The sequence below is a fragment of the Echeneis naucrates genome, chromosome 22 (assembly GCF_900963305.1).
Source record: "Echeneis naucrates chromosome 22, fEcheNa1.1, whole genome shotgun sequence".
In the NCBI taxonomy this organism is placed as follows: domain Eukaryota; kingdom Metazoa; phylum Chordata; class Actinopteri; order Carangiformes; family Echeneidae; genus Echeneis; species Echeneis naucrates.
In genome coordinates, this window is record NC_042532.1 from 6,954,529 (window position 1) to 6,974,861 (window position 20,333).

General features: G+C 39.2%; 2 protein-coding genes and 1 non-coding gene across 4 annotated transcripts; 1 reads left to right on the forward strand and 2 right to left on the reverse strand.

Annotated features, from left to right (window-relative positions):
* Window positions 1-6,166: 6,166 nt before the first annotated feature.
* LOC115035716 (protein tyrosine phosphatase type IVA 2-like) lies at window positions 6,167-12,127 on the reverse strand. 2 transcript variants are annotated; one of them, XM_029493679.1, is made up of 8 exons: window positions 12,052-12,127; window positions 11,127-11,264; window positions 10,886-11,009; window positions 9,935-10,538; window positions 9,734-9,826; window positions 9,418-9,548; window positions 9,175-9,249; window positions 6,167-9,025 (listed from the first exon to the last, which is right to left on the reverse strand). In XM_029493679.1, the coding sequence occupies exons 4-8, from the start codon at window positions 10,028-10,030 to the stop codon at window positions 8,914-8,916; spliced, it is 507 nt and encodes a 168-aa protein (XP_029349539.1). In that variant the 5' UTR covers window positions 10,031-10,538; window positions 10,886-11,009; window positions 11,127-11,264; window positions 12,052-12,127; the 3' UTR covers window positions 6,167-8,913. The 2 variants fall into 2 exon arrangements, with proteins under 2 accessions (XP_029349539.1, XP_029349540.1); XM_029493680.1 differs by having other exon boundaries at window positions 9,935-10,551.
* Window positions 12,128-13,063: 936 nt separating this feature from the next.
* On the forward strand, window positions 13,064-19,222 carry gjb9a (gap junction protein beta 9a). The gene is made up of 4 exons (XM_029493468.1): window positions 13,064-13,262; window positions 15,869-16,081; window positions 17,576-17,877; window positions 17,960-19,222. Exons 2-4 carry the CDS (start codon window positions 15,911-15,913, stop codon window positions 18,300-18,302), a joined length of 816 nt encoding a protein of 271 aa, XP_029349328.1. The 5' UTR covers window positions 13,064-13,262; window positions 15,869-15,910; the 3' UTR covers window positions 18,303-19,222.
* A 606-nt stretch (window positions 19,223-19,828) lies between these two features.
* On the reverse strand, window positions 19,829-19,910 carry trnas-gcu (transfer RNA serine (anticodon GCU)). Its single transcript has one exon. It is a non-coding gene; the product is annotated as a tRNA-Ser (tRNA).
* Between the last annotated feature and the right edge of the window lie 423 nt (window positions 19,911-20,333).

Consider the following 20,333-nt stretch of genomic DNA (forward strand, 5'->3'; position numbering starts at 1 on the left):
AACCGCCCTGTTTATCCTTTCTGCTTTACCCCATGCCTTTGGACCTCTTTATTACTGCAGGTCTCTCTCTCTCTCTCTAATGCACATAAGCACCAATAAATCTTCAATCACAGATTAGTTGTTGTATGGATTTGACTTATTTATGTCCCCCAATTCCTGGAGACCCTGTTCTAAACTACCATAACTCTTTATTTGAAGGAAATCAGTACCTAGAATTATGTTTCAACACATTTCAGGGAAAAAAAGTAAAAACCTTAATGCTAAAAATTTAGGCATCTTCTTAGATATTTCAGACAGTTTCAGGGAGTTTTTTAAGACTATTAGTGAAGCAGTATGTTGCACTACATGCACTGTTGTGAGCCAAATTATTATCAAAGACCTTAGAAGGGATTTATATACTGCCATGTAGGCATCTCGTTTGTGTGCGTTATACTGTTTGTGTGTGTGTGTGCGTGGTGTGTGTCTCTGCAGGACTTTGTATTCTTATAAACAAAATGTTCTTCCAAGTTCTTTAAAGGGATTGTACTGTGCTTCCACCCACTACAGACAATGCAACTACAAAACAGAGATTCATACATGCACACACACACACTTACGCGTGCAACTTTAAAACAGTGAGGTCAGCACACAGAAAGAATAAAATGATGACTGTCCATAGTTTTAAACACTTCTACACAGGGAGCTGAGTGTGTGTGTGTCACTAAGACACACTCAGAGCTGTGGTCACATGGGTATGTCACCCTCACCAGCTGTCACCAGCTGCCGACTGAAAAGACAAATGTATACAATATGCTCCAAAGCAGCACTAATCATGTTTTAATTTGCTGAGCAGATATTTTTATAGACCTGGGTTAACCAGCGCTAAATCTGCAAACAATGATCATATAAATGACCCAAAGGGTGGTAGAGCTTGGTTAATGTCACATCCTTTAGCGACCTTATCATGAATTAATGACAATAAAACTAAGGGATATTTTGGACATTTTTGGAAATTAACCTCCATCTCAGATGTTCTGGTGAGTTTAATACCACACTCACTTACCACTCGACAGTGAGCACGAAGCAGTTGCCACAGCCTGATTACCTTAGCTCAACACAAAGACTGGGAAAAAAAAGGAAATAACTTTATTGTGTGTCTGTAAACCCCACTACTTAACCCGTTACTTTCATTTAGATGATGACTGGCAAAGTGACTAGTAATACAACAAAGAGTTTTCAGGTTGATTGCAGTTACAGTGACCTGTCCTATCTCTGCTGGCTCCTGACATTCTTGCAAGTACATGGTCATCAATAAACTGTAGCGCTGCTGATTGTTGGACTTGTTACATTTGGACAGAAGCAGGCTGGTTGTTTCCAGTTTTTGTGCTAAGCCAATCAGCCCATGGTGTGTTGTGTGCGGACGTGAGACTGGTATGATCCGCTCATTAAACTAACTAGAGTGCCAACAATGCAAGTTTCTTTCAAAAATGTAATTGACACATTAATACTTGTATTTTCTGTGATGAAATGGAGATGACGGTCTCCATCATAACAGCAATCTGATTGTGACAGTTACATAAAAATGGAGTTTCACCATTTGTGTGTGTTGTATAACAAAATTTTGTATTAGTGGTGAGGACGGTGTAACTGTCACTTTGCGAATGTGAATTATGTAACAAGGACGATTGAATGCTGTTTGGCCTGCTTTAGCTGCGTTGTATGTCATTTTGAATGATGATGTACTGTGCTGGGATCTGGGGCTGTAGTCAGTTTATAACTGCTCCACCAACCGTTCAAGGAGAGAGGCTGTCCTGACAGAGGAACGAGTTTTGGTCTGTGCCATCTGTCAAATTGGTGTTTTGACTGGCCAGCAAGCGTTTGATCTCTGAATCCAGCCCATGGCACTGGACTTAAATTTTACATGAAATCTAGAGACAGATTTCAGAGCAGCTAGCGAAAATCCATGTTGTTTAGATTTAATTCCTGTGATGATAAACCATTGGCAGGAGGAACAGCCTGTGTGGGTCTAGTTAGTGGAAACTGCTGCCATTTAAATATCTCACTCCTTTTTTAGGAGGTGCATCAACCAAAATTAGGAAAGTATTACACGCTGTGGAGAAAATAGCAGTGTAAGCCAGTCTCTCCAGTGAGGTGGCAGCTCCAAGTAACAGCTGCTAATAAACTAGGGGATTTACAAGATTAAATATGGAGGCAGATATGTAGTAGAGCTCACTGAAGTTAGACTGATGATAAGTCTACCTTGCATTACATTCACACTTAGACACAATGTGTGAACTATGGAATGAGCTTTAGGACCATATGATACTGTTAGAGCCATTCATTATGTTAAAATGAATGCCATTGTATTCCTGATCCACATTGTGACGCACAATCTGTGTAACCCACAAAATTGTTTTCATCTAGGAGAAAAGTGTAAGTTGGGTTTTCTCTTGTCAATCAACCGTGGAATGGGGCACCTTACATTATTTTTTTGTTAGTTTCTATTATTGGAAATAAATCAATGCACAAAGGAAATCCTCAACTTCAGTGATTTGAGTTTTACGTCCGAGTTAAGAAGCAGAACTCTATGATAAGACAAAAGACCTAGAATATTAACTGTAACAGATACTAGGATACGGTTGATCTTTGGTAGCAGACCCCTCGAGTTAAGCTGTGATAAAACAAATACAAGATGATGAATCAAAAGTTTTGATTTAGTTTAAAGCTCATGACTAAAACTTGAAAGAAATTTAAGAAAATGAAAAAAGAAAAGCAAATACAAACTCTTAGTAACTCCCTTCCTGGCTGGTCTTTAGCCCTCTGTGTGTGTGTGTGTGTATGACCACAGTGGACCACAGTGACAGCTGAAGGTGATTTGCGTTCCAGACCTCCCCACCCTTCTTCTCTTCCACTGCCCAAACCCAAACACACACTCACACATACACTGCATGTGATCACAGAAATGTGAGCTTCAGCTCACCGAGAAAGAAACGCCTTTGCAACTCCTGTTTTTCTTATGTCTGCAAATTGCTTTGTTCATGGATTTAAAAATTCTCGGCAAGACATCTATTCATATCATGGAGCTGCCATGGCAATTAATTTTTTCAGTTTTCCCAAAAATAAATCCAGCCTTAAAAAGGACAGGCCACTGAATGATGAGGTGACTGTGACCAAAGTGATTGCAGTTCATCCTGAGGGGAACATTAACTGCCATCCGTGTGGCTAAAATGATTATTTTAGCATTCTCAACATCTCAGAAGTTGTGTGAAGATATCACACCCGTTTTTTGGATTTGGAAGCTCAATCACATGAGCTGGTAAAAGGCTGTTTGAAGAACACCAAAAGATTGTTCCATTTCTCCTGCAGCAGTTGAAATAAATAGGTAGCTGTGTTGGTAACAACACTAAGTCAAATATTTTCACAAGAGAAGTCAGGATTTACACTCACATGGCTATGAACAATGGGTGGACAATGGCAGAAGCTAAAAAAGGGTTAAATCAGGAAGGACATTCAGGGTGGGGTTACAGGTCATGGTAAAAGTCCTCTCTGAGTTTCTGTCTCTCTGTCTCTTTCCCTCTCTCTGTCCCAGCAGTAAACACATCTTTATATCTTCAGCGTATTGTCTGGAGCTGACAGCGGCCCAGCTTAGCCACAAAGGAGTGTAGTGTTTTCTGTGCGTGTGTGAAAGAGAGAAAGAGAGATTGATATTGAGAGAGAGCGAAGAGGAAGGGCAGGGTGGAAGGAGGAATACTAATGCTTTACTCATTTCAGCGCAGACAGATTCAGATTTCATTCAGGACTTAGATTATTGCAGTATACAAATTCACAATTCTTCTGTTATATCTACCAACTTTAGACTGTACTCATATACCTAACATCCACTGACAGTGATAGTTTAATGCTTATCAAGACGATCCAGGATTTGATCTGAATACTAACACGTCAATAGTGCAGATGGTCAGGATGAAATGTTCAAGACATCTGAGCGAGCCATGGATGATGAGCAAATGCACAACACATGCACAAAACGTGTTATGTGTGCAAGTGCGGGTGTGCTCTGGATTGTCAGTCGTTCACTCACTCACACAAAAACACACATCAGACTGGTGAAAATACAAAAAGAAGGAAACATTTCTGGGACTTCTGATCACAACCTTCTATATATATATATATAAAGTATTCAAGACTACATTAGAATGGACAATTGTATATACCTATACATTGAAAACAACCTGAAGGGATGTGGAGCTGACTAAATGGTTAAGTTTATAACACACCTGTTGTGTATTTACCATAAATGCATCATTCTGCAATGATTAACTCAACTCAATAGCCTTTCCTACTTTCAAAAACTAGGTACTGTTTATAGGTTGGTGGTGGCATGGTGACCCTTTTACCATTATAAAAAAAAAAAAAATACGTGTTTAATTGATTGAAACGTGCTAGCTTTTATTCGTGTCTGTGATTCATATAGCAACATTTCCTTTGGGGGAGAAGAGACGATATCATCAATGAGCACTTTTTAAATATAAATATATATGCTTTCAACTACATACGTATGACAAGCAGGGAAACTTCAAAGTGCTGCTGAGGGTGTTATTCACGTATGATGTACTTTGAAAAATTGATAGCCCAACTTCCGGTGTAATTGCCATTGTTTTCTACCCCATACCCCATAGCATAAGTTTGATAATAAATAAAGTTTCCTCCATAACTATGAATGGAGTTGGTTCGAATGTGGCCTGCCTGTCCCTAATTTCCCACCATCTTAGTTTGCCTGTCCATCACTGTGCGGGGTCCTCTGGGACACCTTTCAGACTGCAGCCCACACAGTGGATGAAGGCGGCAGGTAACTGGGTCCACTTTCTACCGAGTAACCTCACACGCCTAGTCTGCAAGTTTATTTACCCTTCAAACTTTTCCCCAAAACAAACAAACACACAAAGAAAGCGTCATTTTCCAGCGGGCAGGAAACGTGCTGATCATCAATGCAGACTCACCGGCAACATTCCCGCAGGTCTGCTCGGCTGTCCTCCTGTCCCGTTAGAAAAATAAATAAATAAAAAAACTTCTTCTGTCCTCCTCGCCTTCCTTTTCTACAAAGATTTCCTCGTCTTCTCTTCAACTTCTGGTGATTTTCCATACATTCAAACCTCCCTTCTTCTTCTTCTTGTCTTGCCCCCCCCCCCAGAAAAAAAAAAAAAAAAAAAATCCAGATGCTGAAAAAACCAAAAAGTCCAACTCCTCTCTACTTTCCTCTCCCTCTCTCCAATCCCGCCCTCTTCCTTCCTCCCTCTCTCCTGTTTTCTGCTCAGAGAGGAAATGCAGCTGGGTGTGAGACACCCGGGAACACCCGCTGTTGTTTCATTGGTGAACTCTCAGTGCGTTTCATCCTTTGATCATCTGCGGTTATCTGTGCAGACTGCAGGCTGAACTGGGTCACCGTCCCGATCATCCTTCCCATCTGCCCCTCCCCCCTTCATCATCATCACGATAAATAGCCCACAGCTTCAGTTATATCTATAGGAAAAAACGACTGGTGGAACAGTCACCAATGCAACAATCAATCTTATTTTCCGGACATGTTCATTCACGCAGTTTGAATGAATGGAGCGCCCCCTGTCGGCTGTGTGAAAATGAATAAGCTTATAAACTGAAGGGTTGGAGAAGTACTCTGATTTAAAGTGTTTGTATGTCACTTTTCTCCAGCTACTCAACATGGGGGATTTCACTGAGGCATTTATTGTGTGTTGTTCTGTATAAATGTACATAAATGTAGATGGTGAACGGACGGACACACACACACGCTTTAGAAATGCTCAGCTGTCATAAATTCAGAAGATTATGAGAGCTGTCCTCATCTGCCAAGGACTCTTTGGGCTTGTGTGTGTGTGTGTGTTTTCATAGCTCATTGAACATACCATGGATAAATGAAACATTGTAAACAGCTGACAGTTTTATGTGTTTTTAACAGAAAACTGGAAACATGATAATCACACACATTTTAACTTAACGAGACTTAAGAGCGCATCGTGATAGGTTAGCGCCATCTACTGTTCACAGACAAAGCACCAGCTGCATACAGGCAGTTTTTACACTTAATGCATAGTTACATAAATGCTTAATGTAATGTCTTTTTGATCTTCATTTCATGTAAAGAAACAAGCCTATATATTCAGCAATCTTGCTATTTCAATTGCAATTGTTTGCTAAATACAAAAGGTGATTAGAAGGATTTGCTCCAACTTTTTATGTACTTTTTATGTACTGTTCTGATTTAAAAATTGTATGCAGACAAATTATGTTATATGTTGTTCAGTTGGATTTATAAAGCTACAAACACTCCAACAAACAATGCTTATCTGTTAGAAAGACTGATTGCTGTTTCAGATACTTTTTTTTTTGTTCAAGCATATCTTCATTGATGTTTTGATGTATTTTCTACTGCTTTATGACTATACAGCATTTGAATTGCAATGCAAATAATTCTATGCAATAAATAAGTTTGAACTAATCTTGTCTTGAAAACATGTACTTGGATTCATGTGATTGGATTTTCTTATGTTAAAATTTATATTGTTGAAGAATGTGAACATTATATTTAGAAATTTCACTGAGCTTGGGCTCCAATTAATTACATTTCATTAATCTATTATTTGTTAAAATTAATTCTTCATGCTATAAAATCTGCATTTCCTCTTATTTTGCTAAACTATGGCAGAAGACAGAAAATAATTTCATTAAGTGTTTCATAATTAAACTATTCATCAATTACCATACTCCTCTGGGGATTCTAATTGGTTAAAGGTTGTAGCTCGAGACTTTTCACTGAGCGCCACTTAAAAACTTGGGGTCTACAGCTTAGTTCATGGATATTTATTCTATTTATTTAGCATGGTTCTTTTGTTCAAGGTTAGTTCTAGTGCGTATGTGTTGTTAGGTCAGTCAATAAAACCAATTAACCTTGAATCATCCATTGGTTCCATGTGATGATGCGATTCCACTCTGACGAACACATTCACAGCATCACTCCAGCCACAGGCAATCCCTCACTGTCTGCCACACACACACTCCCTTCACTGAGGTTGGGGTCAGGTTCAGCTTCATGGTGGGCAGCTGCCAGGTTGGAGCGTAAGTGCTACATAGAGTCCAGTCACTGACCTCAAACCGCTGCAGATCTGTAGCTGATAAGGTTGAATTCATTCACAACATATTAAATTTCACAGTTATGCATTACAAATGATTTTGTTTGACAACTTGAAAATGAAAGTATGTTTGAACTTGTTTCTAATGAGGATGAATTTCCAAATCGTTCCAAAAACAACCCCAACACTTACAGTACTAAACACTTTAATTTCCAAGAGGACTAATAGATAATTTTTTTTCCCAGCAGACAGACATTTCACAAAGAAACACAGTGGAATAAATAAACAAATAATTAACTAAATAAATAAATAAGAGGTACAAATAGATAAAAAGGTACAAGGTAAAGAAAATATAACCTATAGAAAAATAATAACACAAAGACCAACAGCATCTTACAAACACAGCAGCTGACCAGACAGATAGGTAGGTACAGAGCCGGAGAGAGGCAACGGCTATTAAGTGCTCGGTGGCAGCCATGTTGGCTCCACAGTCCTGTTCTATGGTCATAAATGGAAATACATAAAGTATTTGGAAGATTGTCAAGACACCAAGGTTACCAGATGATCTCAGTGTGCGTGTTTCATTCTTCCTGTTTTGTTAAATACCAGCTTATTTCCCTGCCATCTATAACAGTAGATGCACAATGTGTTTGCATGCAACTTCCTGTTATTGTACAGAAACTTCTGGATTGTTATCATGCCAATCCCCAGTCAGGTTCTATCAGAGAGACAGATATTACCACTCAATCATACGCCATGTCGAGCATCAGTGAACACTGTGTACGACAAAGCAAAGGGGCTACAGCCAAAGTGAATGGTATTTCAACATTTTCAACATTAATATCTGATAATCTACCAAAATTTTTAAATATTCCTATATGAATACATTCACCAACTCAGATTTAACGAATTGGACCCCGTTGCCTTGGTGATTATATAAAACATGGTGACAAATGTGTGGCCAACGTGAGCTAGTTCCAGAGAAGCAGACTGTGCAACTATGGCTCCTACCTAGGACATACAGTGAGTAGGTAGACTGTAGTGTTGTTTAATACAGCTTCACACATTTGCATCAAACTGAGGACACATTTTTTTTATATATATATTTTCATCTTCTTAACATATTTCTTAAATGTTTTCTAACTTCGTTAACTTGAGCTCTTCTTCGTGTGCACCACATTCTGGCTGCAGGACATTAATTTGGTCAGTGAGCAAAGACAGGAATAAATAAATCTGTGAACTGATGTGCAATAAACCGGCAAGCCTCTGAAAGCACACAACGCCAACTACTCAGCTTTTGTAGGGTTGTTTCTGAGATCAAATATCAAGTATTTTTTTACTGATCCCAACATTAATAATTGGTTAGAATAAGCCTGTTAAAATTAGCATAATTTACTGTGGCTGCATCTGTATTAGTGTAATTGATTTTTATTTTTATTATTTTTTCTTTTGAAAAACTTGAATTCAGAGTGACAGTTTTGTTACTTGACTGTGGGGTTTCCCTTTAGTGGGCAATGTATTTGTGTAGTTTAGCTACATATTTATATTAAACCACAGAAAAAGGAGCTGAACTCTTCAAACATTTAAATTTTTGACTGTGCTGAATATACTTTTTAGAATGTTTAGAGACCTTCGCTGTAAGGTCCTTGACTTTTCAAAATGGCATGAAGTGCTTTGAATCAATGGGGTGACTTATCAAAAAAAGTATCCCAAACCCGCATCAACTTTTAATTTAACATCAAAAGATGTACATCTCCTATACAGTGGGAAGGTGTAGTGTTGTAAATTCCTACTGTACACAGCAGCTCTGACCATTGGCATCTTTGGAGCGCAGGCAAAGTTTAGGTTTGTAGTTTTCAAGGTAAAGCAGCTGCTTAGAGTTGAACGCTCCACGGCGTTTCCTGAGAGGAAAAGAGAGACAACATTCAACATGAGACATAACCTTTATAAAATCAGTAATGGTTCACTGCATACTATATAGAAAGATTGTAAAAATCTTTTGTGCAGTCAAATAAAATGGAGGGTGGCAAAATCATGACTTAGTACTCACAGTCTTATGAAGTGCACTGCGTCTTCATATTCCATCCCACACTCAATTAGAGCCAGGGCCACCAGCACAGGAGCTCTGAGGGCAACAAAGAAAATGTCTATCACATTTCACCACAGCTGACTATAAATTACAATATTAGAGAGATGATAAGACTAGTGGGAAAAAAAAACCTCTCCCCACAACTCCCTCAATAACTTACTGCAGGAAGTCACTTAATTAATCTTTTGTCTATCACATACTGACCGTCCTAGTCCAGCAACACAGTGCACAGCCACACAGCAGCCAGGCTCATCTCTAAACTTCGCCTGCAGCAGGTTCAGCCAGTCATCAACCACCTGGTCTGGGGGTGCCGAGCCATCATCAAATGGCCAGTCCTGGAAAGAAATTCTAGTCTTTACTTGATATACTCTTTTTGTTGCAAAAAGAGCTTTCCATCACCTTAATGGTTTTGTGGTTGAAATCTCTAAGAGGTTTTTGTGATGCAGGTTCCAAGTTATACATGCCTGACAGACCTTTGGATGAATTACTGGTTTAGGACTTGCACACATTCATCACTTACCAGAACCTGTATGCCCTCTCGTTCCACCGGTGTCTTGTCATAGGTAGCAGCACACACTCTAACCAGGGTGTTAACTCCAAATGCCTTCAGATCCTATCAAAACATGAGATTTTTAGATAAGACGCTGCTATGATTTCAGCTATACATAGAATGAGATAAATATACTGCAATTAAAACAATTTTCATCTAAAAATGCATCACCTCGATAAATCTTCCCAGTTGTGCATTGGTGGGGTTGTGCGTGATGAGGAACCTCAGACATTCATAGGAGATCTCTACTGGAGCCGGTCGGTTCATTTTTAGACCAACAAAAGTTTATTAATAAATAATTAAAGATGAAAAAGTCTGTGCTTTAAAAAAATGAAAAAGATTTATGGGCAGAGAAATATTCTACTTGTTTGGCGGTGAAGGTTAAATAACAAAACAAACAACAACAAAAAAAAAACAAAAAACAAAAAAAACAAACAGCTTAATTTCTTGGGAAGTTTCTTGGCAATGAAGAAAAATTGGCTTGGTTAAAAACAAAAATGGAACTCTAGCAGATTGTGATCAAGTAGAGAGAGATGCCAAATGTCCAGAAACAAAAACTGAAGACAGAAAAAGTTCAATCCTTTCAGATCTTTTAGCCCATTCAGCAAAGACCTGTATTACTCAGCAGAGATGAAGAAAAAGGAAAAGCAGGAGAGGAGAAGGGCAGAGTGGAAACTCCCGGCTGAATACCGAAGCCTCCCCTACTCCCCAGTAAAGGTGACAGACTGAAGGGTGGCTTCTCCTCATATGGGTTGAACAAGATGGTAGGGAGGACCTGAGAGACACACCTACAGATAGTTAGTAATTTTTAAATAATTTAACATAATTCAATCCTTATCTTACCATGTTGATCATTCCTCCCTTCTTATTTTATAGTGAATATGATATTTCTCATCTGCTCATCTCAAATGCAATTCAAGTGTGGATAAGCAAACTTCTGAGTGGGAAAATGTCTTCAAACATCATGTGCTTAATGCCGCCTTCTTATAGGCCAACACAGGTGGCAACAAAGACTGACAGCATACAGACATATAAATCAGTACCTCCATCTTAATGGACTGTAACACATTAAACATGGAGAATATTTACAGGATGTTTGTGAATGGCCTTTATGCTACACACCTCTGGCCAAATGGCAGTGTTTGTGCCTAGCTGACGTCTCCTGTTCACTTGTCCACAATAAGCAGCAGGTGCTGGGCTTGGCAAAACTCCCCTCCAAGCCTCGCAAACGCCATACATGTGCAGCCTGAGAACGACAGACGGAGTAATGGATTGCGGTAATGTGAAGTGTGGTGGCCTGCTGCTGGTTGGTGATGCATCAACAGGTCAGACTGTGTTGCAGCGCCTCCTGATAAACACTCACTGTGATGAGAGCTGGGGAGACAGTTCATTGAGCGTACACAGGAGAATGTGACGGCTCCGGGATGTAGACACACCATTGATGATGATGCTGCTGCTTTCTGGGTCCTGGCTGACAAAGGCCCGCTAGCTTGCTGCTAACCTGCAGCGTGGAGGAAAACACGTTAACGGTGCACTAGCTCCATGGATCATCTGTTTACGAGAACAGATGATGTGTAATGAGAACAGATAATGCCCACCGCCCAGTGTGAATCACGGTTTAAGCTCATATCTCAAAATAAGGGAGCAGACGATGTTCGACCTCATTTTACACAGACTTTGGAATGACATTGTGCCAACGCGCACTATAACCAAGCGTTTCAAAGGCGCCGGGTTCCCTTGGCTAAACTCATCCAGACAGCTGATTTTGAGCATGGAAGTCGTCTACAGTCCTTAATTTTGAGCTAAGGAGCAGATCACAGCACAGCTACACGTTGTTAAAAGCTCAGTTTTTAGCTAGCTACTTATTTTTTCGCCTGCAGTGAGACGGCTGTGATCAGAAACAAGCGGCTTGGTTGTTACCGTTAGCTTTTCTAACGTTAAACGATCAACCTGCTTGTGACCAACTTTAAAGAAAAAAATGACACTTACGGTTTGTACAATCGCATTATGTCGTTTTCTGTTAAAAACCAATATTTCAAGTGGAGGATATAACCTTTGTCGCCTCCCAAGACGACTCAGCATCGCCTTATGCCATGTGAAAGCGGGTCAACTACCATGTTCCCAGAATAAACGGCAAGCTAACACTGGCAAAGCTAAAGCATCCGCAGATTTTATTTCCCCCCAATGACAGTGTGTTATTTAACAACAGTGGCATTAGTTACACAATATCACACACTAGTAACAGTTACTACGTCAGTGCCAAACACACAGTTAACAAAAACGCTTACCAGATATAGTAGTTTCACGAAAATCCTTTAGTGCCGGAGAAAAACCTGCAAGGGAGACATGTTGAACAAAAATGAGTTAATCACAGTGAATGCCACAACTTCCGGCGAAGAGCTTTCACAAATAAAGCATAACAACAGGCGTGCTGATTCGGTGTTTCGGGCTGGGACCCTTTTAATTTGTTAAAAAACACTCTACACTTCCGGTATTAAAATTCACCGAAAAATACACGTTCGTTAAAATTATTTTGCACTAAGAATAAAAAACCAAAACGACTTATACATTGTGTTTATTTTTGTTTTTTTTTCTGAAAAAAAAACAAACAAAACAAAACAAAACAATGCATGCGTTTAAATGTATATTTAAACGTGCTTCTTACTGTAGCTGCTAATTTAACCTCTAACCTTTTGCCTGTTGACCTAACAACATTTTCAATAACAACATACTATCGATTGCATTTTTCTCAGGTGGAATTTGTTTTACATAATCAAATCAAATCAAATGTATTTATTTATATAAGAACAAATCATAACAGAGTTACTTCGAAGCACTTTACACATACAGTAGGTCTGGACCAAACTTTATAGAATTATTTAAAGAGACCAAACAAATCCCTTAATGCAAATGACACCATTTATTTAATCTCATTTCATGTCACCTCAAATAAACTGCTGTAATAACACACTGAAACTACTCTGCACACTGTAAATATACATTTGCATTGTTCCCCACAGGCTTTTTCAACGAGTATGCAACATAGGGTGTGGCCCTTCATGCTCTCTCTCTAGTCTCTTACTAATGAGCCCGTCCAAAAAAACAAACAAAAAATAAATAAATAAAACAGACACACAAACACAGGGATACTGGTCATCAGGCCTGGAGGTCCTTTTTCCTTGCTCAATGAACCATATGTGTCTCTTTCTTTACTTATTTATTTGGTGTTAGGTTGCATGACTTCTGGGGAGTGGAGTCTCCACAAATTGACGAGACAGGGCATGCAAAGTCTGTGCGTGTGATGACGTAGCAGCTGATGAATCTGGTTTGGCAGGATTTCTGAAGGAAACGGAGAGAACAGACTCACAGAGAGAGAGAAAGGAGTGGAATACTTCATTCTGTTTTTTCTTAACTACAGTTAACTTGACCGTTGCCCATACTTTTACTTGCTGGTGTCGACATATTTGATTCTGAAGTTTGAGCGAGGTTTCAGGACTGGGTAAGTTTCCTCTTCTTTGATTTTCATATATTCTGCTGTTTCATATCCTTAAAGTCTGGAATGAGGGGTAAGCGAAAGACTGTAGCTGGTAGTGTGTTTTAATGATGCACAAACTTAGTTACAATAGTTACAATAGTGCTCCTTTGTTTATTTAACTATAAAACAAGATGCCTACAAGCTATCAATAAAGAGGAAAACTATATTCCAAGCTAAAAAAAAAAGAGACAATGGGAGTAACTTCTCCTTTTCCTGTCACTAAGATACAAATATTTCAAGAGTGGGAGGACCCTGAGCAACCAATTTAAAGAAATAAACAATAAGCAATAAACAAATGATAGTCTTCATATAAAATGAAGCTTCAACACATAGACAATGGCATGGTGGAGTGTAACATACACTAAAACTTTCCAGATTGCCTCTGACTTTACAAGGAGTATAATTGCTTCCTTGAATTTAACTGATTGTAGCTCAGATTGGTATTTCCGTAGTGTCCATTTAAAGATACATTTCTACTTACCATGTATATAATTTACACAATTGAAAGACTGTTGTCTTATTTAATGAAATGCACGTTTATGTGAAATATACATGGTCTTATTACAGCTAGCACTGAGTAATGTTTAGTCACAACAGTAATTACTTTAAGTCTCATTGGTGATGAAAACTTTCGTTTTGCCTGTTTAAAAGAGAAAAACTTATCTACATTTGGAGTGTAAAGAGTTAACACAGAATAGATCTGTGCTGAACCACTCCTGTTTTTTTTCCCCTTTTTTTTCTTTGAGATATAAATATTTTACTCCTTTCTAAACATTGAGTGATCTTCCACTGAGCCCGTACAGGCGTGGGTATGACGTCACAGATCCCATATGCATTTAATTTTAGTTTTCCTGAAACGTAGTATGAAACCACGGCAATTCTGACTTCTACTATCTATGTTTTCCAAACCAAATTCCTTTATTTCTTTTGTTTTATGTTAGGGACCCCTCCCTCACACAACTTCCCCTGCTTGATTACCATTTACTTCACCAGCTGACATTTTTTGCATATCTTGTCAGCAGAGGTTTGGAGTTTGATAGGAACGGTGTATGTGCTGCATGAAACTGAAAATTATTCTCTCAAGCTACATGTTTGCATGGAAACTGTCTGTGTACAATGGATTCTGTTTTCAATGAAAGATACATTTGTTAAACACACAAACACAACCCAGTATCTTGGCAACATGAGCTCTGAAACCCACACATACCAAAAGCTCTATGATTTATGTTTTATTTAAACTGGCCCGATGATATTGGATTGTTTCATTCATGAACCTGATCTCACAAACTCACATACAACCACTCTTGTTCACTTTGTGTTCATTCAGCAGCAATAGACACACCGAACAACAGCAACAGCCGCAAGCGCACAACCAGGAAGTGAGTCACTGTTAAAGCATGTGGACATAAAAAGACTGATTTATTATAAAAAAAAAACATGGCTTAGCTTTAAGGGTCAATGACTGAGATTAATTCCAGCAGCCTGTGTACGTACTGAAGCGTGACTCACATTTATAGCCTTTATATATAACATTAAGGTCGAACAACTAATCCGTACCTTCATTTTGAGGAAGAGAAGTTTGGCTTTCTCCGGTTGGTTAAAGGTACAAAGCTTGTTCAAAAACTGTTCTCAGTGAGCATTTCAATAGGAATACCTGTACACATGCGTGTAATCATCCAATCATACTTTAAGTAATCCTAACATCAAACAGAAGGGGGGAAAACTAAAATGAGATCTTTGACTGTGACAGACGAATGTTGCCAGGTTGAGTATTTGTGAAAATGTTGATATTTTGTGATTTTCAAATGACAGTTGCTCGAATGGGGAGCACTCGATTACCATCTATTTTTGGGATTACAGTCCTTTACTACCAGTGGAGGCTAAACATGGAGCATGAAATATGTTTTTCATCAGCATTAAAAGAAACAAATGGTGAATTTATCTATCCATTAACCACTGCAGCCATATGATAAATACATTCATCTCCCACCCAGAGCACAACATCACGCAATCTTCTGTGGTCTGTGTACATCTTGTTGATCTTACTGAAGTGCTGTTTTCATTAGTGAGGAGCCCAATAACTTTATTAAACCTGAGCACCAATTTGCAAAGTATTAGCCAATGGGCGCTTCCTTTCAATACAATTAGTTGTATTTACTGGAAACAAACGGTGCTTTTGCACATTAGCTGTGCACATGGGTGCCTAACAGATTCGTAATGTAGGTGGGCATGAACAATTACTTAAAAGCTCTTGCAAGTTCAGACACCGTAGTTTAGGCTGCAGCACGTGTAACATAGTTTTTCCTGGTATGTGTTGACTTCGCCACATTGTGGTTGATCCTTATCTACAGCTATTTTGTGTCTTTCCTGGCAGCACAAATAGCATTATGGGCATATCCCCCTGCTTCATGTCATCTCTCTCGCCCTGCCTTCCCATCTCTCTCCCTTGAATAATAATGAAGACAATAGAAAATACATTTAAAATCAAATCTAGGTAAAAAATATATACCATTTATCTTGTCACATGGATGTGGAAATGTAACAAATTTCTTTGTTTCACTGTTTCACAGGGTGCACTTGCATCTTTCACCCAGGCCAGTGTAGCAGCAGGGATGAACTGGTCGGGGCTGGAGAGTTTGTTGAGTGGAGTTAATAAATACTCCACTGCATTTGGGAGGATCTGGCTGTCCATGGTGTTTGTGTTCCGTGTGCTGGTGTTCGTGGTTGCAGCCCAGAGGGTTTGGGGTGATGAGAGTAAAGACTTTGTGTGTAACACCCGGCAGGTAAGATATAGGAGCAACATTGTCTGAGCTTCCGTTACAGTGTAGCTGGTACAGTTGTGTGTATTATCATTGCAAAATGTGATGCTGGAGACACATTCTACAGTAGGAACCACCACAAAGGGGTGTGTTTATCACAACAGCATGTCAACCGTGCAAGATACAGTCATGAAATTGATATGTGTAGTCTCACTAATGAGTTTCACTCCTATAAAAACAAGAACTGAAAGCTTCTACAGATGAAGCTATGGTGTAATGTGCTCACTTTGATTTAATTTTGGTGCTGCCTTCATAAAATGGATGTAGATTCCAGATCTGAGGAGCCTTAAAGCTTTTGTCTATCTAATGGCCATGAGGGGTGAACCACTGGTTGCAGAAAAAAAAGGATGAGTAAGTCTATGTAAAAATGACCCTACTGCTTACTTGATTTATTAACAGAGCAATAGTTTTCCTCGAGGCTTTATGGCCTCAGATGCTAGTTTCAAGTTCAATTTAGAGGAAAAAAGACAGTAATGCTGCACATACTGGATGCAGTATGAGGATGTAGCTGCAGTGAGAGACTGTATGCCACACCGTGACCTGCCTGATGATCAGGGCAAGAGTTCAGAAAAGCTCTTTCTTACACGTTCTTATCCAAATATGCTCTCTTCTTCAAATGAAAATGGAAATGGCCAAATTGCATACCCAAGGCTTTAAAAAAACCACTGGGTGATGTTGTGTCAGGTTGCCACTCGTCTATAGCAGGACCAGTTTGTAGTAAACAGTTCCTTAACAACAGCAGGAAGTGTCTTGGTAGCCAGCCCTTCAATCATCTGCTTATAGTCCTTAATGTAACATTGATTACAGAGCCTGCATGTTCACCGAGGCCAGGGCTGGCATGTCACAGATTAGTTTAGACTATCCAACCTGTGAAAACAGTAACATGATTATTCTGCAAAAACATCTCAGATGATCTAATTTAGATGATTTCATATTATAAAGCTTCTGTAGATTAGGGAGGTGGGTCTTTATGAGGAAATGAAAGACATCATGAAGATGAATTATGGGAAATGTAGGAGCCATTGCTTTTGGAACTTAGCTTTAGGACTTTTCTCAGGCTCTGCTATCAGTTTTTCCTTTCTTACTTTTTACTCTGTCTCTTGTGAGTTCTTAATCTTAACAGAAGTGTAATGCTATATTTCTGAACTTCCCCTTTTTTTGAGATTGACCCTTCAAAGTGCCTGAAACTAATCTAGGTGAATTGTTACTTTTTGCTACTATATAGTTAAAAGTATTAAAGTTTTTATCTTGCCTCTGACCTGAAGCTCATTCTGACAGCAAACTGGTGCTCTTGTTATGTATTCGTTATCCCATGGCAAGTACAATACCTTGAATAAAATACAAGTATTTCCTCTTTTTTGTTGAAAGCAATAATCACTTGTTATCACTTGCAGTTAACAGTACAGTCATTAAGGAAGTGAAAAAATGTATCTTTATCTTTTACTTCTTTGTTTCTAGCCTGGCTGCACCAATGTCTGCTATGACCACATCTTCCCCATTTCCCACATCCGTCTGTGGGCGCTGCAGCTGATCTTTGTCACCTGTCCGTCTCTGATGGTCATAGCTCATGTAAAATACCGCGAGGGAAAGGACCAGAAATATGTGGAACAGCACCAGGGCTGTCATCTGTATGCCAACCCAGGAAAGAAAAGGGGTGGGCTGTGGTGGACCTATCTGCTTAGTTTGGTCTTCAAAGCCGGATTCGACACATCATTTCTCTACATTGTGTACAGGATATACCATGGATACGACCTTCCCAGGTGATGCTTGTGTCTTATTACTTTTCAAATGAATACATCGCATTTGGTACCCACTGTAACTTGTTTTACTCCTTTCCCTTAGGTTATCCAAGTGCACACTGGAGCCGTGCCCCAACACTGTTGATTGCTTCATTAGTCGTCCCACTGAAAAAAAGATCTTCATGCTGTTCATGGTTATATCTAGCGCACTGTGCATCTTCATGTGTATCTGTGAGATGTTGTATCTCATAGGGAAGCGCATCAGCAAACTGTTAAGGATCCGACACGAGAACCAGAGACTCATATTTGCTGACCAACATGAACTCACCAATATAGCCCCACCAAGGTCCCAGTATCGGAGAACAGATCCCACACTTGCAGAGAGCCGGCTCAGTCTAAATGTGAGGGAGAAGATCAGAGAAGAAACAACAACCACAACATTGTAGGACACAGTGATACACAAGCGATGGGTTTGTCTCTGACGGGTGATCACACAGCAGGAGCGCAGGAGGAGAACTGATATATGGCATAACCTGCACATAGAGCTCCTGTGATCCAGCTGGGCATGCAAAATTAATGACTCTGCATTGGAAGGATCGCCAACACTGTCTGGTTGCATGTTAAATGGCATCATTAAAGAAAATGAATATTAATGCAATGTGTTTAACATTTCTAACTTACCATAGATATGTTTATTAGACATTTAGGAGGCAATGACAGCATAGATGGAGTCCGATGTTATGTTTGTTTGACTGATTGTTGATTCATCATCAACATTGATATGCCACATTTTGTACACGACAGCACTTGTTAGGCTCCAAACTCTCTTTGCTCTATGTGTCAATATTTCTTCAGCTACAAAATGGCACCAGTAAATTAGATGAGTGCTTGCTTTCCACCAAGGTTTAAGTTTGTCCTCCAAGAGAGCTGGTTTAAACCTACCTTTTGTTTGCTTGCACTTTTTTGGTCGTAAAAATTCCTGTGCGTAATGAATGGACTTTTATTTCAGCACAGATAGGCTGAGTGGATTGTTGTTTCTCATATCTTCTATAGCTGACAAACAGCTTATTCCTGAGTGGATCATGTTCTAGTTGTTCAATGATCAGAATTTAACATTTATATTAGAGTACAGTTGTTACACTTTTTATTATTTAATATGAGTCATGAGGATGGGCTTGAGGTTTGTGGTCTTGCTGTGTAAACGGGAATTAAATTGAGCTGACGGAGTGAGGTCATTTCTACTTTCATTTTTGTCGAATTCCTGTGGACTACTTCTGTTTTGGCAAAAATTGTTTAATGATGTGGTCAAGTTGTTTCATACAATACATTTTATTGCCTGTAAAATACAGAAAGCTGATCAAGCTCCTAACTGTTGTTTGTCTTTTTTTTTTTAATTTTACATATTTACAGGATTTGCATTACTCAAATTATCACTGAAAGAAAATGTTCCAAAAAAAAAAAAAAACAAAAAAAAACAAAAAGCTAAACTAAGAACCAGGTTTTAATGTAAAAATTAAAGTTGTAGTTGCTATTGTAAACAATGCCTGATTTTAATGTGTGGTCTGGAAATAGTTTAATTGTCTTACCGCTAGGGGGCTCTAATGCCCTTGGTACACAAACGATGCATCTTTGCAAGGGTAATTTAAACTTTTTAAATTTTGTCTAAAAAGTATGTTTTGAAAAAAGTGGACACGTTTTTTTAAAAAGATGCAAGGGAAAACTATTACTTATTTGCGGTTTACAATTTCTTTTTTTTTTTTTTTTGCATTGCTTCTTCAAGGGAATCTACACAGCTGCTCATATGCACTGCCTAGGGTTCCTAAAATTTGTAGACACTTTGCACAATCCTGCCTTTAAATGCTTTTGTATGACACTTTCCACGTTTGCCAGTATTTAAATATACCTTTAACATTTGCATTAATATGCGTCACTCGGTATAAACTTACATAAACTCACTGAACAATATATGAGCCGACGAGGATGGGATTCGAACCCACGCGTGCAGAGCACAATGGATTAGCAGTCCATCGCCTTAACCACTCGGCCACCTCGTCCCTTGGGCGCCCACTCACCAAATCTCAATGGTTTTTCCGCGTTTGTGGATCCGGAAATTCTCTGCTGAGGTGCTCATCGACCCGAGGAAAGCGCGCCGATGATCCGTCACCGACACTGTCTGCTCGGATCAGGGTGCAAAGTCACGATCCGCCAGAGGGAGACACAGACCGACACATGAAAACCAGCCGGGTGAGCCGTCAGACCAGGAGTGTGTGCTTTCTGCCGCCTGATGGCTGCAGCTCCAACATGTTATCCTAATTACCGAGAATTATGTGAGAGAGCTCATTATGAAAGCTGAGAGGACACCCGGAGACATCATATGGATCTAAGTGTTCATTCGCTTATGGTCAGGGAGTCACATTATGGTGTATTACTGATGTAAAAGAATGTATAAAAATCTGAAAATCAATTATTAATCTTCT